Below are 16,355 nucleotides of genomic sequence, written 5' to 3' on the forward strand. Positions count from 1 at the left end.
TACTATCTTCGCCTGAGTCACACATTATATTTGGTTAGAAAACCTTGATTCCCCAGGGGCTCCAGTGTCACTTTCAAATATAGACAGTGGTTGTCGGGCTGCTGTGCCCAGAGCCCTGGGACAGTAATGCAGAGAGGCTGAGATGACAGGGAATCTTGTTTTGAAGTATCACAAAACCATTTGTAATCAGTACTAGAAAATGTGCTTCTCCTGGGGGTGCCTGTGGCAAGGAGACAGATTCAGATTAAGCATGTTCAGCTATGAAAAGAAATAGTAAGATTTCAAATAGTAATATTACATGGAGGTGCAATAAATCAGGAAGGGATGACCTTATAAATATGCATGCAATTCAGGCTGTTCTGTTCGCATTAATGACTCTGCCTATTAGTTTTAAGTGTTAGCTGGGGTGTATTAGAGTTTGAATATACTACCGGCATTGGTGCTTGCTAGCTGGGAGACTTGGCAGCTTTCCAGTATTAGGAAGAAGCCATAATATAACATTTTTGTAGTAGCTGAATAGAGATTATTAAAATCATGAGAGATGTGATTTTAGCTTTTTATTAAAGGAACACTGCATTTGTTTTCATTTAAAACATTAAGTTTCCCTGAGTCTGAGGCATTTTAGTTAAGTTTTTTTCATTTCCCTGAGTGTGGGATCTTAACATTAAAGCAGCCCCACTAAACCTGCCTGAGTCTAAACATATGCAGGCTTTCTGGTTTTAAATGCCTCAGCACTTACCATGCCATTTAATTTTAGAAATTTGATTCAAGTTCATACGTTACCTTTTGATTTTACGATAGCTATATCACATTTAGAAAAAGTGGCCAAATTTGTACAATAAGGACAGTAAATATGGTCACTTGGTAAACCTTTAGTCAAATGCATAATGCTGCTTTGGAAGTAACTGAGTCTTGAGACCATCAGCTCTCCCATCCTGCCTTCTGCAGCCTTCTGGCAGATGTACCCTAAACAAATCAGTATCTGGTGGTTGAGTGGGTATAGAGAGATGCCACGCAGTGGTGTAAGTCCTACAGACTACCAGGCACATCTCAAGAGCCCCGATCCCATGGGCTGTGGTGGAACGTAGATGACCCTAGCAACTATTTCCAGTATCCCCCCTCACCCCCTAGCCTGTAATGTCAAACTGCTTACAGAGTAAGCATCTAGAACTGTTATGTATGGCTGGGTCAATCTAGACCACCATAAGCAACCTGGAAGCCATCCAGATCCCCAGGGAAGGCTGCATTCTGATTCTCAGGGCCACATTGGTTCAGGTTCTGGAATTCTCAGTGCTGTGTTAATTCCGTTATGGCTGAATTCAGGGATTGCAAATCCAGATGCCTCTGGGTCTGGGCAGGTGGCGTAAACAAGTAAAAGGAAGTGGGGGTAAGGAGGGGCCCTCTTCATTTTCTTGGCCAGACAGAACCTGCCTCTGGGCCACTTGGTCTTTAGTCCCCAGCTTAAACGGACAGCGAGTGGGCTGGTTTGGATTCACCATCCAGCTTCTAACAATAAAATAGTCACAGATGTTTGACTTTTTCTGTTTTTTTTAGAAAAATTGTATATCTTCTGATTGTTACTTATAAAGCTGAGGATGATCATCCAGAAGGATTGAGGGTGTACTCTGAGGGGCAGCATGATGGTGTCGGAGCCCAGAGAACAGAATCAGGAACCAGACTATCTGCTTCTGTTCAGTGACTTTCTAACTATATGACCTCAGTTGAGTCACTTGTCCCTTCTGTGTTTCACTTGGGATCTGGGGATAACAATACTGAGTATAGTAATACATCAGTGTTAGAGTACTGGGAGGATTCTATGACTAAATACATGCAAAAAGCTTGAACAGTGGTTAAGGATAGTATGCGTTCGGTAAATGTCAGCTGTTATTAATCTTGGCTGGCTTTTATTTTGCATTTGTCCTCTGCTAGTATTTTAAGATGTCATTTCACCTTTTATAAAAATAAAATGGGTAAAATAGGGGTAGTGTAGCCATATAGAAGCTCAGAAATTTTTATGTACTTTTCTTATTCATTTCTTCATGTCTTCCACTTCAAAAGAGCTGACATCTGCCCCTCCGGCATCCTTCCACGCTTCCCTTTGGAGAGAGGTGGCCAGTGTTCAGCACTGAAACACAAGCTCTCTGTGTTTGACTGCAAAGGTCCATTTTATCCAGAACCTTTGGGTCCCATTCATCAACATCTTTTAGGCAGAGTTTTAAAATGAGACACTTCAAGTGCGTGCAGTAGGTACCTCCCCTGGTGATTCTCCCTGAAATGGGTCATTGAGAGCAGTGGCTACTTTGATCAGACCATGTCACTGTTACTTCCTATTCCCTTTTCAGCCCCTGCAGTCCTTGTCCCTGGCCGACTCAAAACTCAAGACTGAGGTCACTATCATCATCAATGCCCTGGGAAGTAATACCTCCTTGACCAAAGTGGACATCAGTGGGAATGGAATGGGGGACATGGGAGCCAAGATGCTGGCCAAAGCACTACAAATCAACACCAAACTCAGGTATGTGGGTCAGGCACTAGGCCCTGAGATGTGGATGCTCACCCTAAGGAGGGCCCTAGAAAGCTCTGGAAAAGATTCTAGTCCCCAAGCATTGGAGAACTGGCTGTACCCAGTGGGACCTGAGTTTCCCATGAGCCCAACTGAGAAGAGGTGACCGTTTCAAGTCTTTTGTCAAAATACTGGGGATGGCGGGGTGGGGGTGGGTTCCCAAAGTTAGATATTGTGGTTCCTATGAGCTGTTGTCTTAACAATTTCCACTGTGGCATAAAACCCAATGGAAAACTGGCACAATGTCCTGTTTCACAATGTTGACAGCTGTAAGGGGAAGGTCAGTGAGCAGCAGAGGAGAGTTTTACAGGTAGAGAGTAGAATCAGGAAGACTGAAGGTCCAACACGAGGGCCTATCTTACTTCCCCTCCCCCACTGCCAATATAGACTTAAAACCTGAGGGATGCAGGGGGTACCCTGGTTAAAGGCAAGTTTGTGCTCTGTGCTAACTATTCTGTGTAGTGGTTTTCAGCCACTCCTGGTGTTTCCCAAGTGTGGCTTTTCTTAAGAACTAGCTAAGTGGTCACTCTTTTTTTTTTTTTTTTTTTTTTAGATTTTACTTATTTATTTGACAGATAAAGAGAGCAAGCACAAGCAGGGGGAAGGCAGGCCAAGGGAGAGGGAGAAGCAGACTCCCTGCTGAGCAGAGACCCTGATGTGGGACTCGATCTCAGGACCTTGAGATCATGATCTGAGCTGAAGGCAGACACTTAACCAACTGAGCCCCCCAGGCGCCCCTGTGGTAACCACTTTTATTAAGGACCATATTATCCTCCATCCTTCGGAGAAATGTAGTTGTTCCCCAGCCCAGCAGTCTGATAAATGAATATTTAATTCACATTGCTCTTCAAGGGCTCTTTATTGATGTTTTTGGACGCTTCCTTGTTCTCCTGAACCTTCTGTCTACACAAAAGCCAAGAACCACAACAGTTTCTTGGAAGGCCAGGGTGTACTGTACATAAAGAAGAGATCAGGATCATTGCAATCAGGAAGTGAAAGCAGCTAGAGGTGTGATTTTTGGATCAGCCAAATAAAAGCCATTTCATGTGTCAGGTGAATTGACAGATGCCAGAATATCTCTGAAGAATTCACATTCTGAAAGTGAAGTAGTATTTTTCTTCCAAAATAGAATTTGTGCTTAAAAAGTAAACAACCTCCTATTTATAGAAGCCGTGGGTTTACCAGCAGAGTGCGAACTGCCTGGGATTGCTGATCATACCATGTCAGGGCAACAATGAAAACAGACAATGTAGGAGGATTCTTTCTAGTTATTTAGAATGGGCAACAGTCTCAGGACCTGAAATTCTTTGTGTTGGACAAGAGACCCTTTGGCATCTTTTATGAACAGCTCCAGCTTCAGACATGAGTGCTCAAGTAACTATTTGGAGAATACGTTGAGAGAATATCAGAGAAACCAGGTTTTAGGGTTTTCTGGCTACAAAGCATCAGGTGTTTTCATGGTAAGTTAATGAGCATGCTGTTGCTTTTCAGTACAATTTTCTTGTACTGTGTGAGCAGTAAATGGGTTAAGAATGTAATGTTGGAGGAGATACTCATCCTTGCTGTGTTTAAAACTAAGTCGAATGTTACTCCTTGCCCAGAGAATATTGTCTATAAGAGACTCATCTTCAGTAGGAGAAGCATTTTGTCCATCCCTAAGTGTCTGATCATTTGTGTGACTTGATTTCCAAACAGGACTGTGATATGGGACAAGAACAACATTACTGCCCAAGGCTTCCAAGATATAGCTGTTGCTATGGAAAAGTAAGTTTTAATTGGGATTTCTTTCTGGAAAAGTGCAAAAGAACCAATGGTATCTGTGTTACCGGTGATGTGATAGAAGGAGCAATGGATTTTGATCCAGAAAGTCTGGGTCTGAGTTAGCCTCTGCTACTCCACCATGGGACCTGGGAAGATGTGGGCTTTGGTCTGGTGTGACTTTCCTCATCTGTACACGAGGGCAGAGATACACCACCAGCATGGGAATTAAAGAGACCATGCGGAGAAGCCATGCTATGGTCACCTTGCTTTTTCTTGTTGTTTCACATTCTCTTCCTATTGGGTCTTGCCTTTTCTGCGCATTCTGACAATTTTGAATACAGTGGAAAGAAGAAAGCTAAGCTCCAGAAAATAAAACTGGAATTGAGGAACGGCCGATTAACTTGTCTCATTACTGTCAAAGGTTTTATTACCATAGTAGCTAACATCTACAATTACTGTTAATTGTCAAATTAACTTTCCCAGTAAATAACATGAGGCAATAATACAAAGATGGCTGGAAGAAATTCTAGAAATCTGGTTCTTTCTGAGCTCTTCAGCCCTCATCTTGTTTTCCGAAGGCAGAAATGATCACCTAGCATTAAAAATGAGAGGTGACAAAATGTGGGTAGGAAATAAGGGGCTAGTGGCATAGAAGCTGGTCCCCTGGGGAAGGGGTGGGGGTTACTCATCATTGATGTTTTTTCCCCAGATTTCCCTTCATGCATGAAGCCTCCTAGGTAGGGCTCTCATGCCCAACATGGTGCCATGGATAAAATCCGAGGCCTAGAAATAAGAGCCCTCTATTAAGTCCCTGGCTCTGTCATCTACAAGCCTATCCTCTTGAGCAAAGGAAACATTGCACCTTTCTGATTAATTCTTCTTTTATGAAGTGAGAAAATCAGAGTAAATTATCCCGAAGTGCCTTCCAGTTCTAAATCCCAGGGTTCTGATTTATCGAGCAGGTCAAGAGTGCTGCCCCCATAGACCATCACGAAACATGGATAAGGTAGCTTGCTCCACCTCTTCCTGGTGCCTTCTGTGACTGCAAAACCATCTATAATTACTCCCATTGCATCAGGAAACCTTCTAATGGAAACATTCATTCACAAATAGCTACACTTGGGTGGGCACAGCACAGTTGCCACTGCTGTAGAGTGCCAGTAGCCCACACTGGTCTTTGTGAGAAGCCAAGAATCTGCACACTCAGTACTCAACGTATCCAGATTGATGGTAGGGCTCCCCGGATTACAGTCTGTTATGTATGCTGTGCTCTACAATGCCAGTGGCCCAAAATCACATTTGGTTTAAATAAAGTATGCCGGTCGGGAGCATGATCATAGTTGGATGAGGCCAAGGAAAATCCTCAAGGCTGCAAAATACATGTGCCGTCTCTTCATTTAAGTTGGTTGGCTCCTCTTAAACCAAACAAAAACAATTTTGCTAAAACAAAGCTAAGGCAAAAATTGAAGTCCTAGAAATAACAGCCTTTTTCTTTGTACATTATTTTACATCAAAGCACCATACATTGGACTGAGAAACATTTTTTTCCATTAGATAACACCCATATAGATGACTACTTTTATTAAGATAGTTGCTTATTTCTTCTATTAGTTCTTGATGATACCGTATTTTGGGAGTTAGTTAATTTACTCTTCCAGTAGAAGCCATCTAAATAGCCACCAGAATCACACTGTGAGTATTGTTTAGTGTTTACACGGCAACTGACTGTGAGATCCCAGTGGACTAGAACACCCCACTTGTCACCACATGGCTCAGAAGGTCATCCTTCTGAGTGTCGTGCGGTAGAAAAAGGCAACTGGGTTTAGAGTGGGAGAGAGGAGGCATCCCCAGGGCTAGTGTGTGGTCCAGGAGCAGGTGTTTGTGGTCATTGGGCACAGAGTGGTTTGCAGCAGGGTCAGGATCCAAGGCCAGGGCACAGATTCAGAGTTCCGTGTTGATTTCCTTACACAAAGACGACTCTCTTTGCACTCTTGTGCCCAACCAGCTGTGCAACAGCAGGGAGGATGATACAGGAACACAGTTTTCCACCAGTTGGTTCACTGGGAGTTGAGCCCAGTGGACACAGGCCATGTATGAAATGCAGACCACAGAGACGTGCACAGGGTCTGAGTGTTCAGCCTGGCGGGAAGCCTGTGTGAAGCAGCTTTTCTGAAGACAGTGGCTGCTTTGGGGCCTCCTTGTTTAAAGCGGTGCAGAGCCTACACAGACTATTTTTGTGGATGCTAAAGTCCTTGCTCTGCAAACAGATGTTTTGGTTTCATTGTGTAGTTTCCCTCTGTTGGTTTGGGCCTGACAGGTGTCACTGTGGTGATACAGATACGTTCAGATCTGTTGGGTGACTAAATCCTGAGTAGCAGGTGGAGGCTGGACTTCCTAGCCTTTCTCTCGGCCCATTTTTCCAGTCCCAGTTTGAAAATCTGGTTTTGAAAACACCACCATCAGTTGCCTTGTGGTCGTGTCACTTTTATAAGACAACTTGAGCTGACGTGGTGGCCCATGGCGCTGCATATATGAGTACTAAAGAAAGTTGACCTATAATCTGGGGCCCTAAGGTAGCTTGTTAGTTCAGAATTTTCTAAGACGTTCTAGCAACTGTTTCTGGGTTTTAAAAAAAAAAGAGTGCTGAAGTAAGGTAGTAGGACATTATTTTTAAATAAATATTACTTTCTCCTTTTTCTAGGAACTATACATTGAGGTTTATGCCAATCCCTATGTATGATGCTTCTCAAGCCCTAAAAACAAACCCTGAAAAAACAGAAGAGGCTCTGCAAAAGGTATTGGAGATTCAATAGCTTAATCATAATAAATCCACATTTGAATTGAGTTTTGTTAGCAATAATCCTGAATGTGTGAATATCTTACACATATCTTAAATATGTGTGATATTTATATCTTACAAAGGTTTTTTTCACATGAACTTGAATTCTTGCGATCACAACTTGCATAATGTGTGACCAAGGGAGGAATGACATAAGAAATACGAAAACTTGTCATGAAATTTAGGTGGAATAACATCCTTACACCATCAGCATACCAGCACTGATGCACAGATAGCGTCTTATTCATCCTTCAGAGAATGTGTCGAACTGGATGCCAGCACAACTTTTACCCTCAGCAGCTAAAACCTTCCCTTTTTTCTTTTCTTTCTTTCTTTCTTTTTCTTTTTCTTTTTTTTTTTAGATTTATATATTAGAGAGAGAGAGAATAGGAGGGAGATCAGAGGGAGAGGGAAAGAGGGAATCTCAAGCAGACTCCCTGCTTAGCGCAGACCCCGACACACGGGGCTCATTCTCAGGACTCTGAGATCATGACCTTGGGATTCTGACCTGACCCATAATAGAGTTGGACACTTAGCTGACTGAACCACCCAGGTGCCCCACTTCCCTTCTTTTCTTATCAAGACATTTAGGATGTGGATGAGATCTTCTTTTACCAGCTTTGTTATGAATGTGTCTAATTCCACATCCATTCCCACCTCCTTTCTGACACCCCAGAGGATGACAGAGATCTCCCCCTTCAAAGTCCATGGTGCCTATGACCCGGCCGTCTCTGCCCAGGCTGGAAACTTGCCCAGAGTCATACTCTTGCTCTGCTGTACCTCCATCCTTCTCTTTCTACAGTTACCGTTACCTTTCTCGATTTTTAGATCTGCTAAGGGTTTCCCATCTGAAGAAGGCTACTGTACTTTTACTATTGGTAGCTGGGGCATCTTTGAAATCTTTCGTCCTTTTTGTCCACCTATCTGGTAGTACCATCCAGCTTCCCACGCTTGACTTTTCTTTCCCAGGTCTTCCATAGCCATGCCGTCATCAAGTTTATAGATAAATCTCTTCATTAGCTCTATTCTCCTCTCTTCCTAGCATGGATGCTTTTGTTCAAGCCTCATTACGTCTCAGCAGGATTATTACATTCTCTTGTTTGTTTTCTATGCTGCAGTCAAAAAAGAGCCATCTTGTTCGCAGCAAATTTGAGCAGACTAACCTCTTCGGCACCCCCTCCCCATTCCATTGCCCTCCCCGCTACTGTGGCTTTTTAGGATAGAGCCTGCTCTCGTTGAACTGGCATAAAATTCTGCCCAGAATCCTCCTCCTATCCACTGCCACCTTCATCTCTTACCAACTCTGCCTCTCTGCTCTGCTTTCCTTCAGGGAACTTGTTAGAGAGGCAGATTCTTGGGTCTCAGAAATAGGCATGGGCCTCAGCAATCCATGTTTGTACAAACTCTCCTGGTGGCCACAAATTTGGGAATCACCGCTCTGATCTCAGGACACTCATGCTTTCCCCACGTCGTGAATATTTGTCAACATTAAAGGCAAGTGTCAGCTTATCTGGAAGACTTCTCAGAGCCTCTTTCCTCCCTGTGTAGGTAATCTTCTCAGAATTTCCTGTGCCTGTCTCAGTCACTGGCCTTGGGACATCGTATGAGTCACCTGACTCCCTATCTTTTTTTCTCCAGTGACTGTGAACCCCTTGAAGGCAGCGCCTGTGTATTTTCATCTTTTTAGATTTTCAGCAGTAGCACAGTAATTGGCATGCATGCTTGGATACTTCTTAGACTTTGTTGAATAAAAGGGAATAAGGTAGGGGGTAGGGGAAGGGAAAGCTGTGATGTGCCAACAGAAATCATCCAAGATTTGTATCAGAAGATCTGACTAGGGGCGTCTGGGGGGCTCAGTCACTTAAGTGTGTGCCTTCGACTCAGGTCATGGTGTCAGGGTCCTAGGATTGAGCTCCGTGTTGGGCTCCCTACTCTGTGGGAAGTGTGCTTCTCTCTGTGCCTCTCCTCCTGAGTGTGCTCTTTCTCATTCTCTCTCTCAAATAAATAAATAAAATCTTAAAAAAAAGCATCTGACTAAATCAAACTTTTTTCAGCTTTATAATTTTCATAAGTTACTTAAATTTTCTGAACCTTGGTTTCTTCATCTATATAAACATACAGTTAGGGATGCCTGGGTGACTCAGAGGTTTAGTGTCTTCCTTTGGCTCAGGGCATGATCTTGGAGTTCCAGGATCAAGTCCCACATCAGGATCCCCACACGGAGCCTGCTTTTCCCTCTGCCTGTGTGTACCTTTGGCTCTCTCTATGTCTCTCATGAATAAATAAATAAAATCTTTAACATACAGTTAGTATCTATGTTTAGCTGACACTTAACATACAGTTCATGCTGGGTGCCTGACACTATTATAAATGCTGTAAATAAATTAACATTGGTAATCTCTAAAATAAATCCATGAGACAGGTTTGTTATACCCCCATTTTGCACATAAGAAAACTGAAGGACAGTATGACCCAAGTAATTTACCTGTGATGCCCATGGAGCAAAACCAGTTAGTGTATGTGAAAAAAAAAGTTTGCAAAGCACAAAACATAAGCATCGTAAAAATGTTAGACATATTTATATTTTCCCAAAGAATATTAGCAACTTTTAATAAAAGACATATCCTAGAGACCCCAGGTTTCAGGGTTTAGATTTGACAGGTCAAGGGTTTGGCACTCATTGCGCCTATCTTCACAAGAGAAAAGCTGAACAAACAGAAAATTGGTGACTTCTTAGATCCATCAGAGATTTGAAACAAAAGCAAAGCAGACTGTCACCCTTTGGAAACTGGACACATGGGATTACGGAGAATCACAGTGGATCAAAGCTGAGATGGACTCACCAGGGGCAGAAGCTAATGGAGCCACTAGCTCAGAGAAATGCTTACACAGGAATTGAGGAATTACTGGAGGCTTAATGTGGACCGGATTATGAGTTAAAAACTCCTAGAAATCTAGTCTTAGTGAGGCCCTGACCCTCTCCTGGGCTTCACCTCCAAGAGCCTTACCAAGTTATCACAGGAAAAATATCCTCTCGTGTTCTCAGAATTTCCTGCCCTTTTTCTGTATCACTGGCCTTAGGACATCATTTGACTTACTTGAATCATATATATATTTTTTTCTCCCAGTGACTATGAACTCCTTGAAGGCAGAGCCTATGTATTTTTCATCTTTTTAGATTTAGCAGCAGGGGGAAGGGAACAAGTAACCATTTTGAAATACACCTGGAGCATTCTGTTGTCTGTAACAAGGCTTACACTCAAGGGAAACTATACTACTAGAGCCTTATCTGACCTAGTGGAAGACAATCCCAGCCTTCCTGTTTCACAGAAAAAAGAAGCCAAGCAATACTTTGGTAGGTCAAAGCCCAGAGACTCAGGCCCACTAAGAACCCTAAATTTAATCATAAGTTTATAGAACGATTCTCCTCCTTACCACCTTACTAACACATCAAGTGTAAGAAGAATGGATTACAATTGAGCAAAGTTCAAAGACACTGTATTTAAGAAGGGATTTCTAGGGAAACCCCATCCCTAGAAAGCAACCAGGAGATAAAAACAATTAAAATCTTTTTAATTTCTAGACATTCAATATAACCCAGCTTCTAGCCAGATTAACATAAAATTGCACACTAAAAGGCTCACTACCTCTGTTTCTGTTATGAAATATATCCAGTTTTCGACGACGATGACAACAACAACAACAAATTATAAGACATGCTAAAAGGCAAGGGGGAAAAAACCCACACATATTATGAAGAGACAAAGCAAACACCACAACCAGACTTAGATACGACACAGATTTTAGAATTATCAGACAGAGAATTTAAATAACTGATTAGTATAATAAGGATTATCATGGAAAAAGTAAAAACCATGCAAGAACAGATGGATAATGTAAGCAACAATATAGAAACTCTAAGAAAAAAATCAAAAGGAAATACTAGAGATCAGAAACAATATAACAGAAAGGAAAAATGCCTTTTATGAGCTTGTCAGTGGGCTGGACACAGCTAAGGAGAATCCTTGAGCCTGAGGTTAGGTCAGTAGAAACTTCCCATTGAAAAGCAAAGAGGGTGGCTTGATCAGGTAAACAACTGTCTTTGGCTCAGGTCATGATCTCAGGGTCATGGGATTGAGCCCTATGTCAGGCTCCCTGCTCAGTGGGGAGTCTGCTTCTCCCTCTTCCCCTCCCTTGGCTTATGTACTTTTTTTTTTTTTTTTTTTTTGGCTTATGCACTTTCTACCTCTTACTCTCTCATTCTCTCTCTCACATAAACATTTTTTTTTAAAAAAGAGAGTAAAAAAGAAGGGAGGACAAAAGCAACAGAATATCTTCAAACTGTGGGACACTTACAAAAGATAGAGCATCCGTACAGTGGGAATGCCAGAGGGAGAAGAAAAACAAGGGAACAGAAGAAATAGTTGAAATAATAATGACTGAGAATTTTCCAAATTCAGTGGTGGGCACCAAATCAAAGATCAAAGAATCACAGAGAACACCAAGTAGGATAAATACCCAAAAAAACTACATGTAGGCGTATCACATTCAAACTGCAGAAAAACAAAGACCAAGGGAAAAATCTTGAAAGAAGCCAGAGGGAGGGTGAAAAAAATCACCTTACTTATTGAGAAATAAGGGTAAGAATTATAACAGACTTTGGGTCATATATCATACAAGCAAGAAGAAAGTAGAGTGAAATATTTAAAGTGTCAAAAGAAAAATATCCAGCAGCCTAGAATTCTGTATTTAGCAAATTCTTTCTTCAAAAATAAAGAAGATGATGTCTGAGTGGTACAGTTGGTTGAGTGTCTGACTCTTGATTTTGGCTCAGATTGTGATCTCAGGATTGTGAGATGGAGGCCCGTGTTGGGCTCCATGCTCAGCACAGAGTCTGCTTGGGACTCTCTTTCCTTCTCCTTCTGCCTCTCTCTTCTTCCCCTTGCCCCTACTCTCCCTGTTTCTCTCTCTCTCTCTCTCTCTCAAATAAATAGGGGGAAATGGAGACATATAAAGATAGCAATGTTACAAGGGTAGAGAGGGTGAAATTGACAATGCTATCTTTTTTTTTAAACACATTTTTCTTAATTTTATTTATTTATTCATGAGAGACACAGAGAGAGAGAGAGAAAGGCAGAGACACAGGCAGAGGGAGAAGCAGGCTCCTTGCAGGGAGCCCGATGTGGGACTTGATCCTGGGACGTGAGGATCATGCCCTGGGCCAAAGACAGGTGCTAAACGCCCTGAGCCACCCAGGGATGCCCTCACTTTTTTTTTTTTTTCACTTTTTTAAAAACCAATTTATTTATTTATTCGTGAGAGACAGAGAGAGAGAGAGAGAGAGGCAGAGACACAGGCAGAGGGAGAAGCAGGCTCCATGCAGGGAGCCTGACATGGGACTCAGTCCTGGGTCTCCAGGATCAGGCCCTGGGCTGAAGGTGGCACTAAACCGCTGAGTCACCCGGGCTCCCTTAGTCTTCTACTTTACTAAAGAACAATATTGGGATTCTGTACTTGATCTTTAGAAGTTGTTTATTTGTTTAAATATTACATTCCTAAAAAATATATATATGTGTGAATATATAATATAATATAATATAATATAATATAATATAATATATATACTAGAGGCCTACATTGAAATGCAGGTCTTTTTGCCTTTTGCGCTGTGCTGTTTTCAGCAGTGAGACTGGAGGCATTCTAGCTGACCTTCCAGGTCACTGCTGCCCAGGGGGACTGGCAAACATGATGATACTTTTGGCCCTGTCCTGACTTCAGTTAGGCCCTCTGTCCTCCGCCTGTAGGATGTGGGTTCTTGTCCTCAGCCTGGAATGGTGCAGGGAAGGAAGGTTTACCCTGCCAATCCAAGATACAAATAATTTCTGGGGTGATGTGCCCGTGGTTGATATTAAAGACACTGAAACATTATCCATTCTTCCCCTTGCACTAGCTTTAGAAATGTGCTTTGAATATAGGTTTTTTTTTTCTAAAAAAATTCCCTCTAGGTTTAGCCTGTGCCAGCACCATTGGTGCCCCTGGGGAAGGTCTGGAAACATATGAACCAGTCTTGGGTGCATGACCTGTACATGAGCTGAGCCTACTGAATAAACAAGCTACTCTCACAACTGGCCCCCAGCCAGTGCTTAACCAAGTCCAAATGTAAAAGGACAAATCACAAAGCAAAAGTACCCAAAGCTGAGTGGCACTGTGTGTGCCTGTTATATTTCAGTTTCAGGCAAGAATATATATATATATTTTTTTTTTGGCAAAAACATTTGCTGTCGATAGTAATGTCACCTTGGAAAGAGATGACTTTTCGGGAAGCAGCAAGAGAAAATTAATGTAATAAAATGTCATTGTCTTAATGTGTCACTTTAATGATGTTTTATTTCAGGGATCTTTTTATTTTTTTAATTCCTTCATTTACGTTTAGTAGAAGGGTATGTTTTGTTCTGCTCTATGGTTTCCAGGGATGATAGTAATTATACTCTGTATTTTAATTGTACCTAATTGGTGTTAGGTAGTAGTTATTTTAGCATATGGAAAATTAAAATGAAAATGTAATAATACTGAGAACCTCACAGCTATTAGAAGTTCTCAACCAGGGAAATGTAGTGACAAAAGCCAAATGGTTAAGTGGTATTATTAAAAACAAAGGAAAACAACAACGGAGGGAAAAAAAGCCAGATGGTGCAATTACCAATCTCAAATCATTCTTTGCAGGCATCTTCATACATATCTATAAGTCCCAGTAGTTAACCCTGCACTTGTTATTCAGTATATACCCATTGCATATTCTTCTTAAACACTTCATTTCAATCTGGTTATCACTTGTATATTTGAATTCTTAATTGAAGATTATTTGTGTAAAAAATAACTGTCAAGCAACTTCAAGGGGTCTTATCTTCTGTGGAAATTTGTTTTCTTATTTTCTCTGCTTTTGCTAAAGTCAGTCCTGTTTTTGAGACCATATGAAAACCTCAGGAATTAATGAAACTAGTATATGTCTTTGAGTTGTCCAAGCTTGTAGGCTTCAAATATTGTACTTATTTTCTCCTTTTTTCCTTTAAAATAGAGTTTTCCTAGTGCCGGTGGATTCTCCCACCTAAAGGCTGAGAGTTTCAGAGGGTGCCATCCATATCCCTTGGGGATACTTATTTAGCTTTTGAACTGCTGAGTGGCTAAAGAGACAGAGATTGTGATTGTGGGCCAGAAACCAGAGAGTCACTGAATTGGGTCCCCAACCACATGGACAATAAACCCTTGCTTATCTTTGTCAGCTACCAAGTCACATAAAAATACTCCCATTACCTGCAGGTTACATCTCTAACTCAAACACCAAGAGTGCATCACAGTGACAGCCAGCTTCCTGTCTACTGTGTTGTAGGGGGTCAAGGCACAGGCAGGAATGTGAATCAGTGCTTTGGTTTCAAGTTCAGCGACTGGTTCTTTCACTTATCACTTCACCCTCTGCTGAGTTGAAATGTGTTCTTGAGAGATCCATGTGCTTGATTTTTAGATAGAAAACTATCTTCTCCGGAATCATGAGACCCGAAAATACCTACAAGAGCAGGCCTACCGCCTCCAGCAGGGCATCGTCACCAGCACCACACAGCAGGTAAGAGGGCACTATACTCTCCTACTCAGTCACAATGAACACTTTTCAGAGCAGAGGACCCAGGATTTCTATCATTTGAATTATCCACAATGGGATAACAAGAACTGGTTTCTGAAAATGGCAAAAGGAAATAGAGCTTGGGGGAAGATGTAGAGTGTGGAAAATGTAGGCTGATTCTAATGCTAAAAATGTGCTTTTAATTGCTGATAATTTTGTGCCTTTTAAGATTATCAGTAAAACATATTTTAGATTTCCATCCAAATATTAGGAACCCATCATTACAGATGAGAGGATCTGAGGGTAAGCAGATTTGCTACTTTGGGGACATTGTGTTCCTTTCCATCTCTCCTCCTTCACACTCATGTGAGATAGAAACAAATTCCTAGATTCCTTGAAATAATTAAGAATTTGTTGAATATTAGGGCACCGAGGTGGCTCAGTCAGATAAGCATCCGACTCTTGATTTTGGCTTGAGTCATGAGATTGATGCCCACATCTGCTCCATGCTGAGCATGGAACCAGCTTGAGATTCTTTCTCTCCTCCCTGTACCTGTCCCCACTTTCATCCTGTCTCTCTCTCTCTCTCAAAATTAAAAAAAAAAATTTAAAAAGAATCTGTTGAATATTAACACGCGCTAAAGTGTTTTTCTTTTTTACTTTATTTCCCATCCCTCTAGCCAATGTTAGAGAAGAAAAAAGGAATTATAATAATAAAAGAAATGTGGAATATTTTCTTCCCAAAGTATCAACACAAACCAAGGATTATAAGATATTTGGGGAAATAATACGTCAAGGAAAAAGCAAGATAAACCAAAAATCTGACCTCGGCTAATTCAGAGCACAGCCAAAGACTTTGAAAAATATTGTAATTAGTAAGTTCAGTGGGACTTGAGGGAGTATTGTATCCACAAAATAGGAAGAGGCTGCTAAACAACAAGAGACAATGTTTAACTATTGAAAAATATGGAAACTGTAATACAGAATTTAACATAAACTAATAGGGCACAAATGAAGCTATTTCTCTAGAAGAAAAAGTAAAAGAAATCTTTATAATATACAGTAAAAAGATGAAAAATATGAAAGAAAAGTCAAAATGGTGACCAGATTCAAATTGACCAACAGCCTTCTGATAGGCACTTCAGACTATAAAAGGAGAAAAAAACAGTAGAAAACCATTTCACATAAATCTTGGGGTTGATGTGACCTACTGAAATGGATCCAAATGAAGGGACCAAAGAGCTACACCTAGACATGTCCTGGTCAGAACACCTACAAGAAAGAAAAAAAAGTCTTAAAGAGTGCCAGAGAGAATCAAAAAGCTGTCTTACTTGGGAACTAAAACTATTTCTTAGCGTCCATCCCAATTACTGGAAGCAAATGAAGTGATATTATCAAAGTTCTGTGGGGGTCTTATTTTGGCCCATGAATTCTCTACTTCGCCACTTTGTCAAACAGATGGGGGACAGATTATAAATATGTTCAGCCATGAATGCAGAAATTTTACCCCCAATAATCTGTATGTGCAAAAAGTTATTTTTTTAAAAAAAAAGATGATTTTATTTATTTATTCATGA

General features: G+C 41.3%; 1 protein-coding gene across 4 annotated transcripts in view; it reads left to right on the forward strand.

Annotated features, from left to right (window-relative positions):
* Positions 1-16,355, forward strand: part of CARMIL1 (capping protein regulator and myosin 1 linker 1) — a 312,127-nt gene that overhangs the window by 203,555 nt on the left and 92,217 nt on the right. For all 4 annotated transcript variants that reach the window (XM_038584305.1, XM_038584306.1, XM_038584307.1 and 1 more), the window contains exons 21-24: positions 2,343-2,515; positions 4,259-4,327; positions 7,026-7,119; positions 14,683-14,781. In XM_038584305.1, coding sequence (XP_038440233.1) covers positions 2,343-2,515; positions 4,259-4,327; positions 7,026-7,119; positions 14,683-14,781 — 435 coding nt within the window. The remainder of the gene's footprint in view (positions 1-2,342; positions 2,516-4,258; positions 4,328-7,025; positions 7,120-14,682; positions 14,782-16,355) is intronic.

Source organism: Canis lupus, chromosome 35 (assembly GCF_011100685.1).
Source record: "Canis lupus familiaris isolate Mischka breed German Shepherd chromosome 35, alternate assembly UU_Cfam_GSD_1.0, whole genome shotgun sequence".
NCBI lineage: Eukaryota > Metazoa > Chordata > Mammalia > Carnivora > Canidae > Canis > Canis lupus.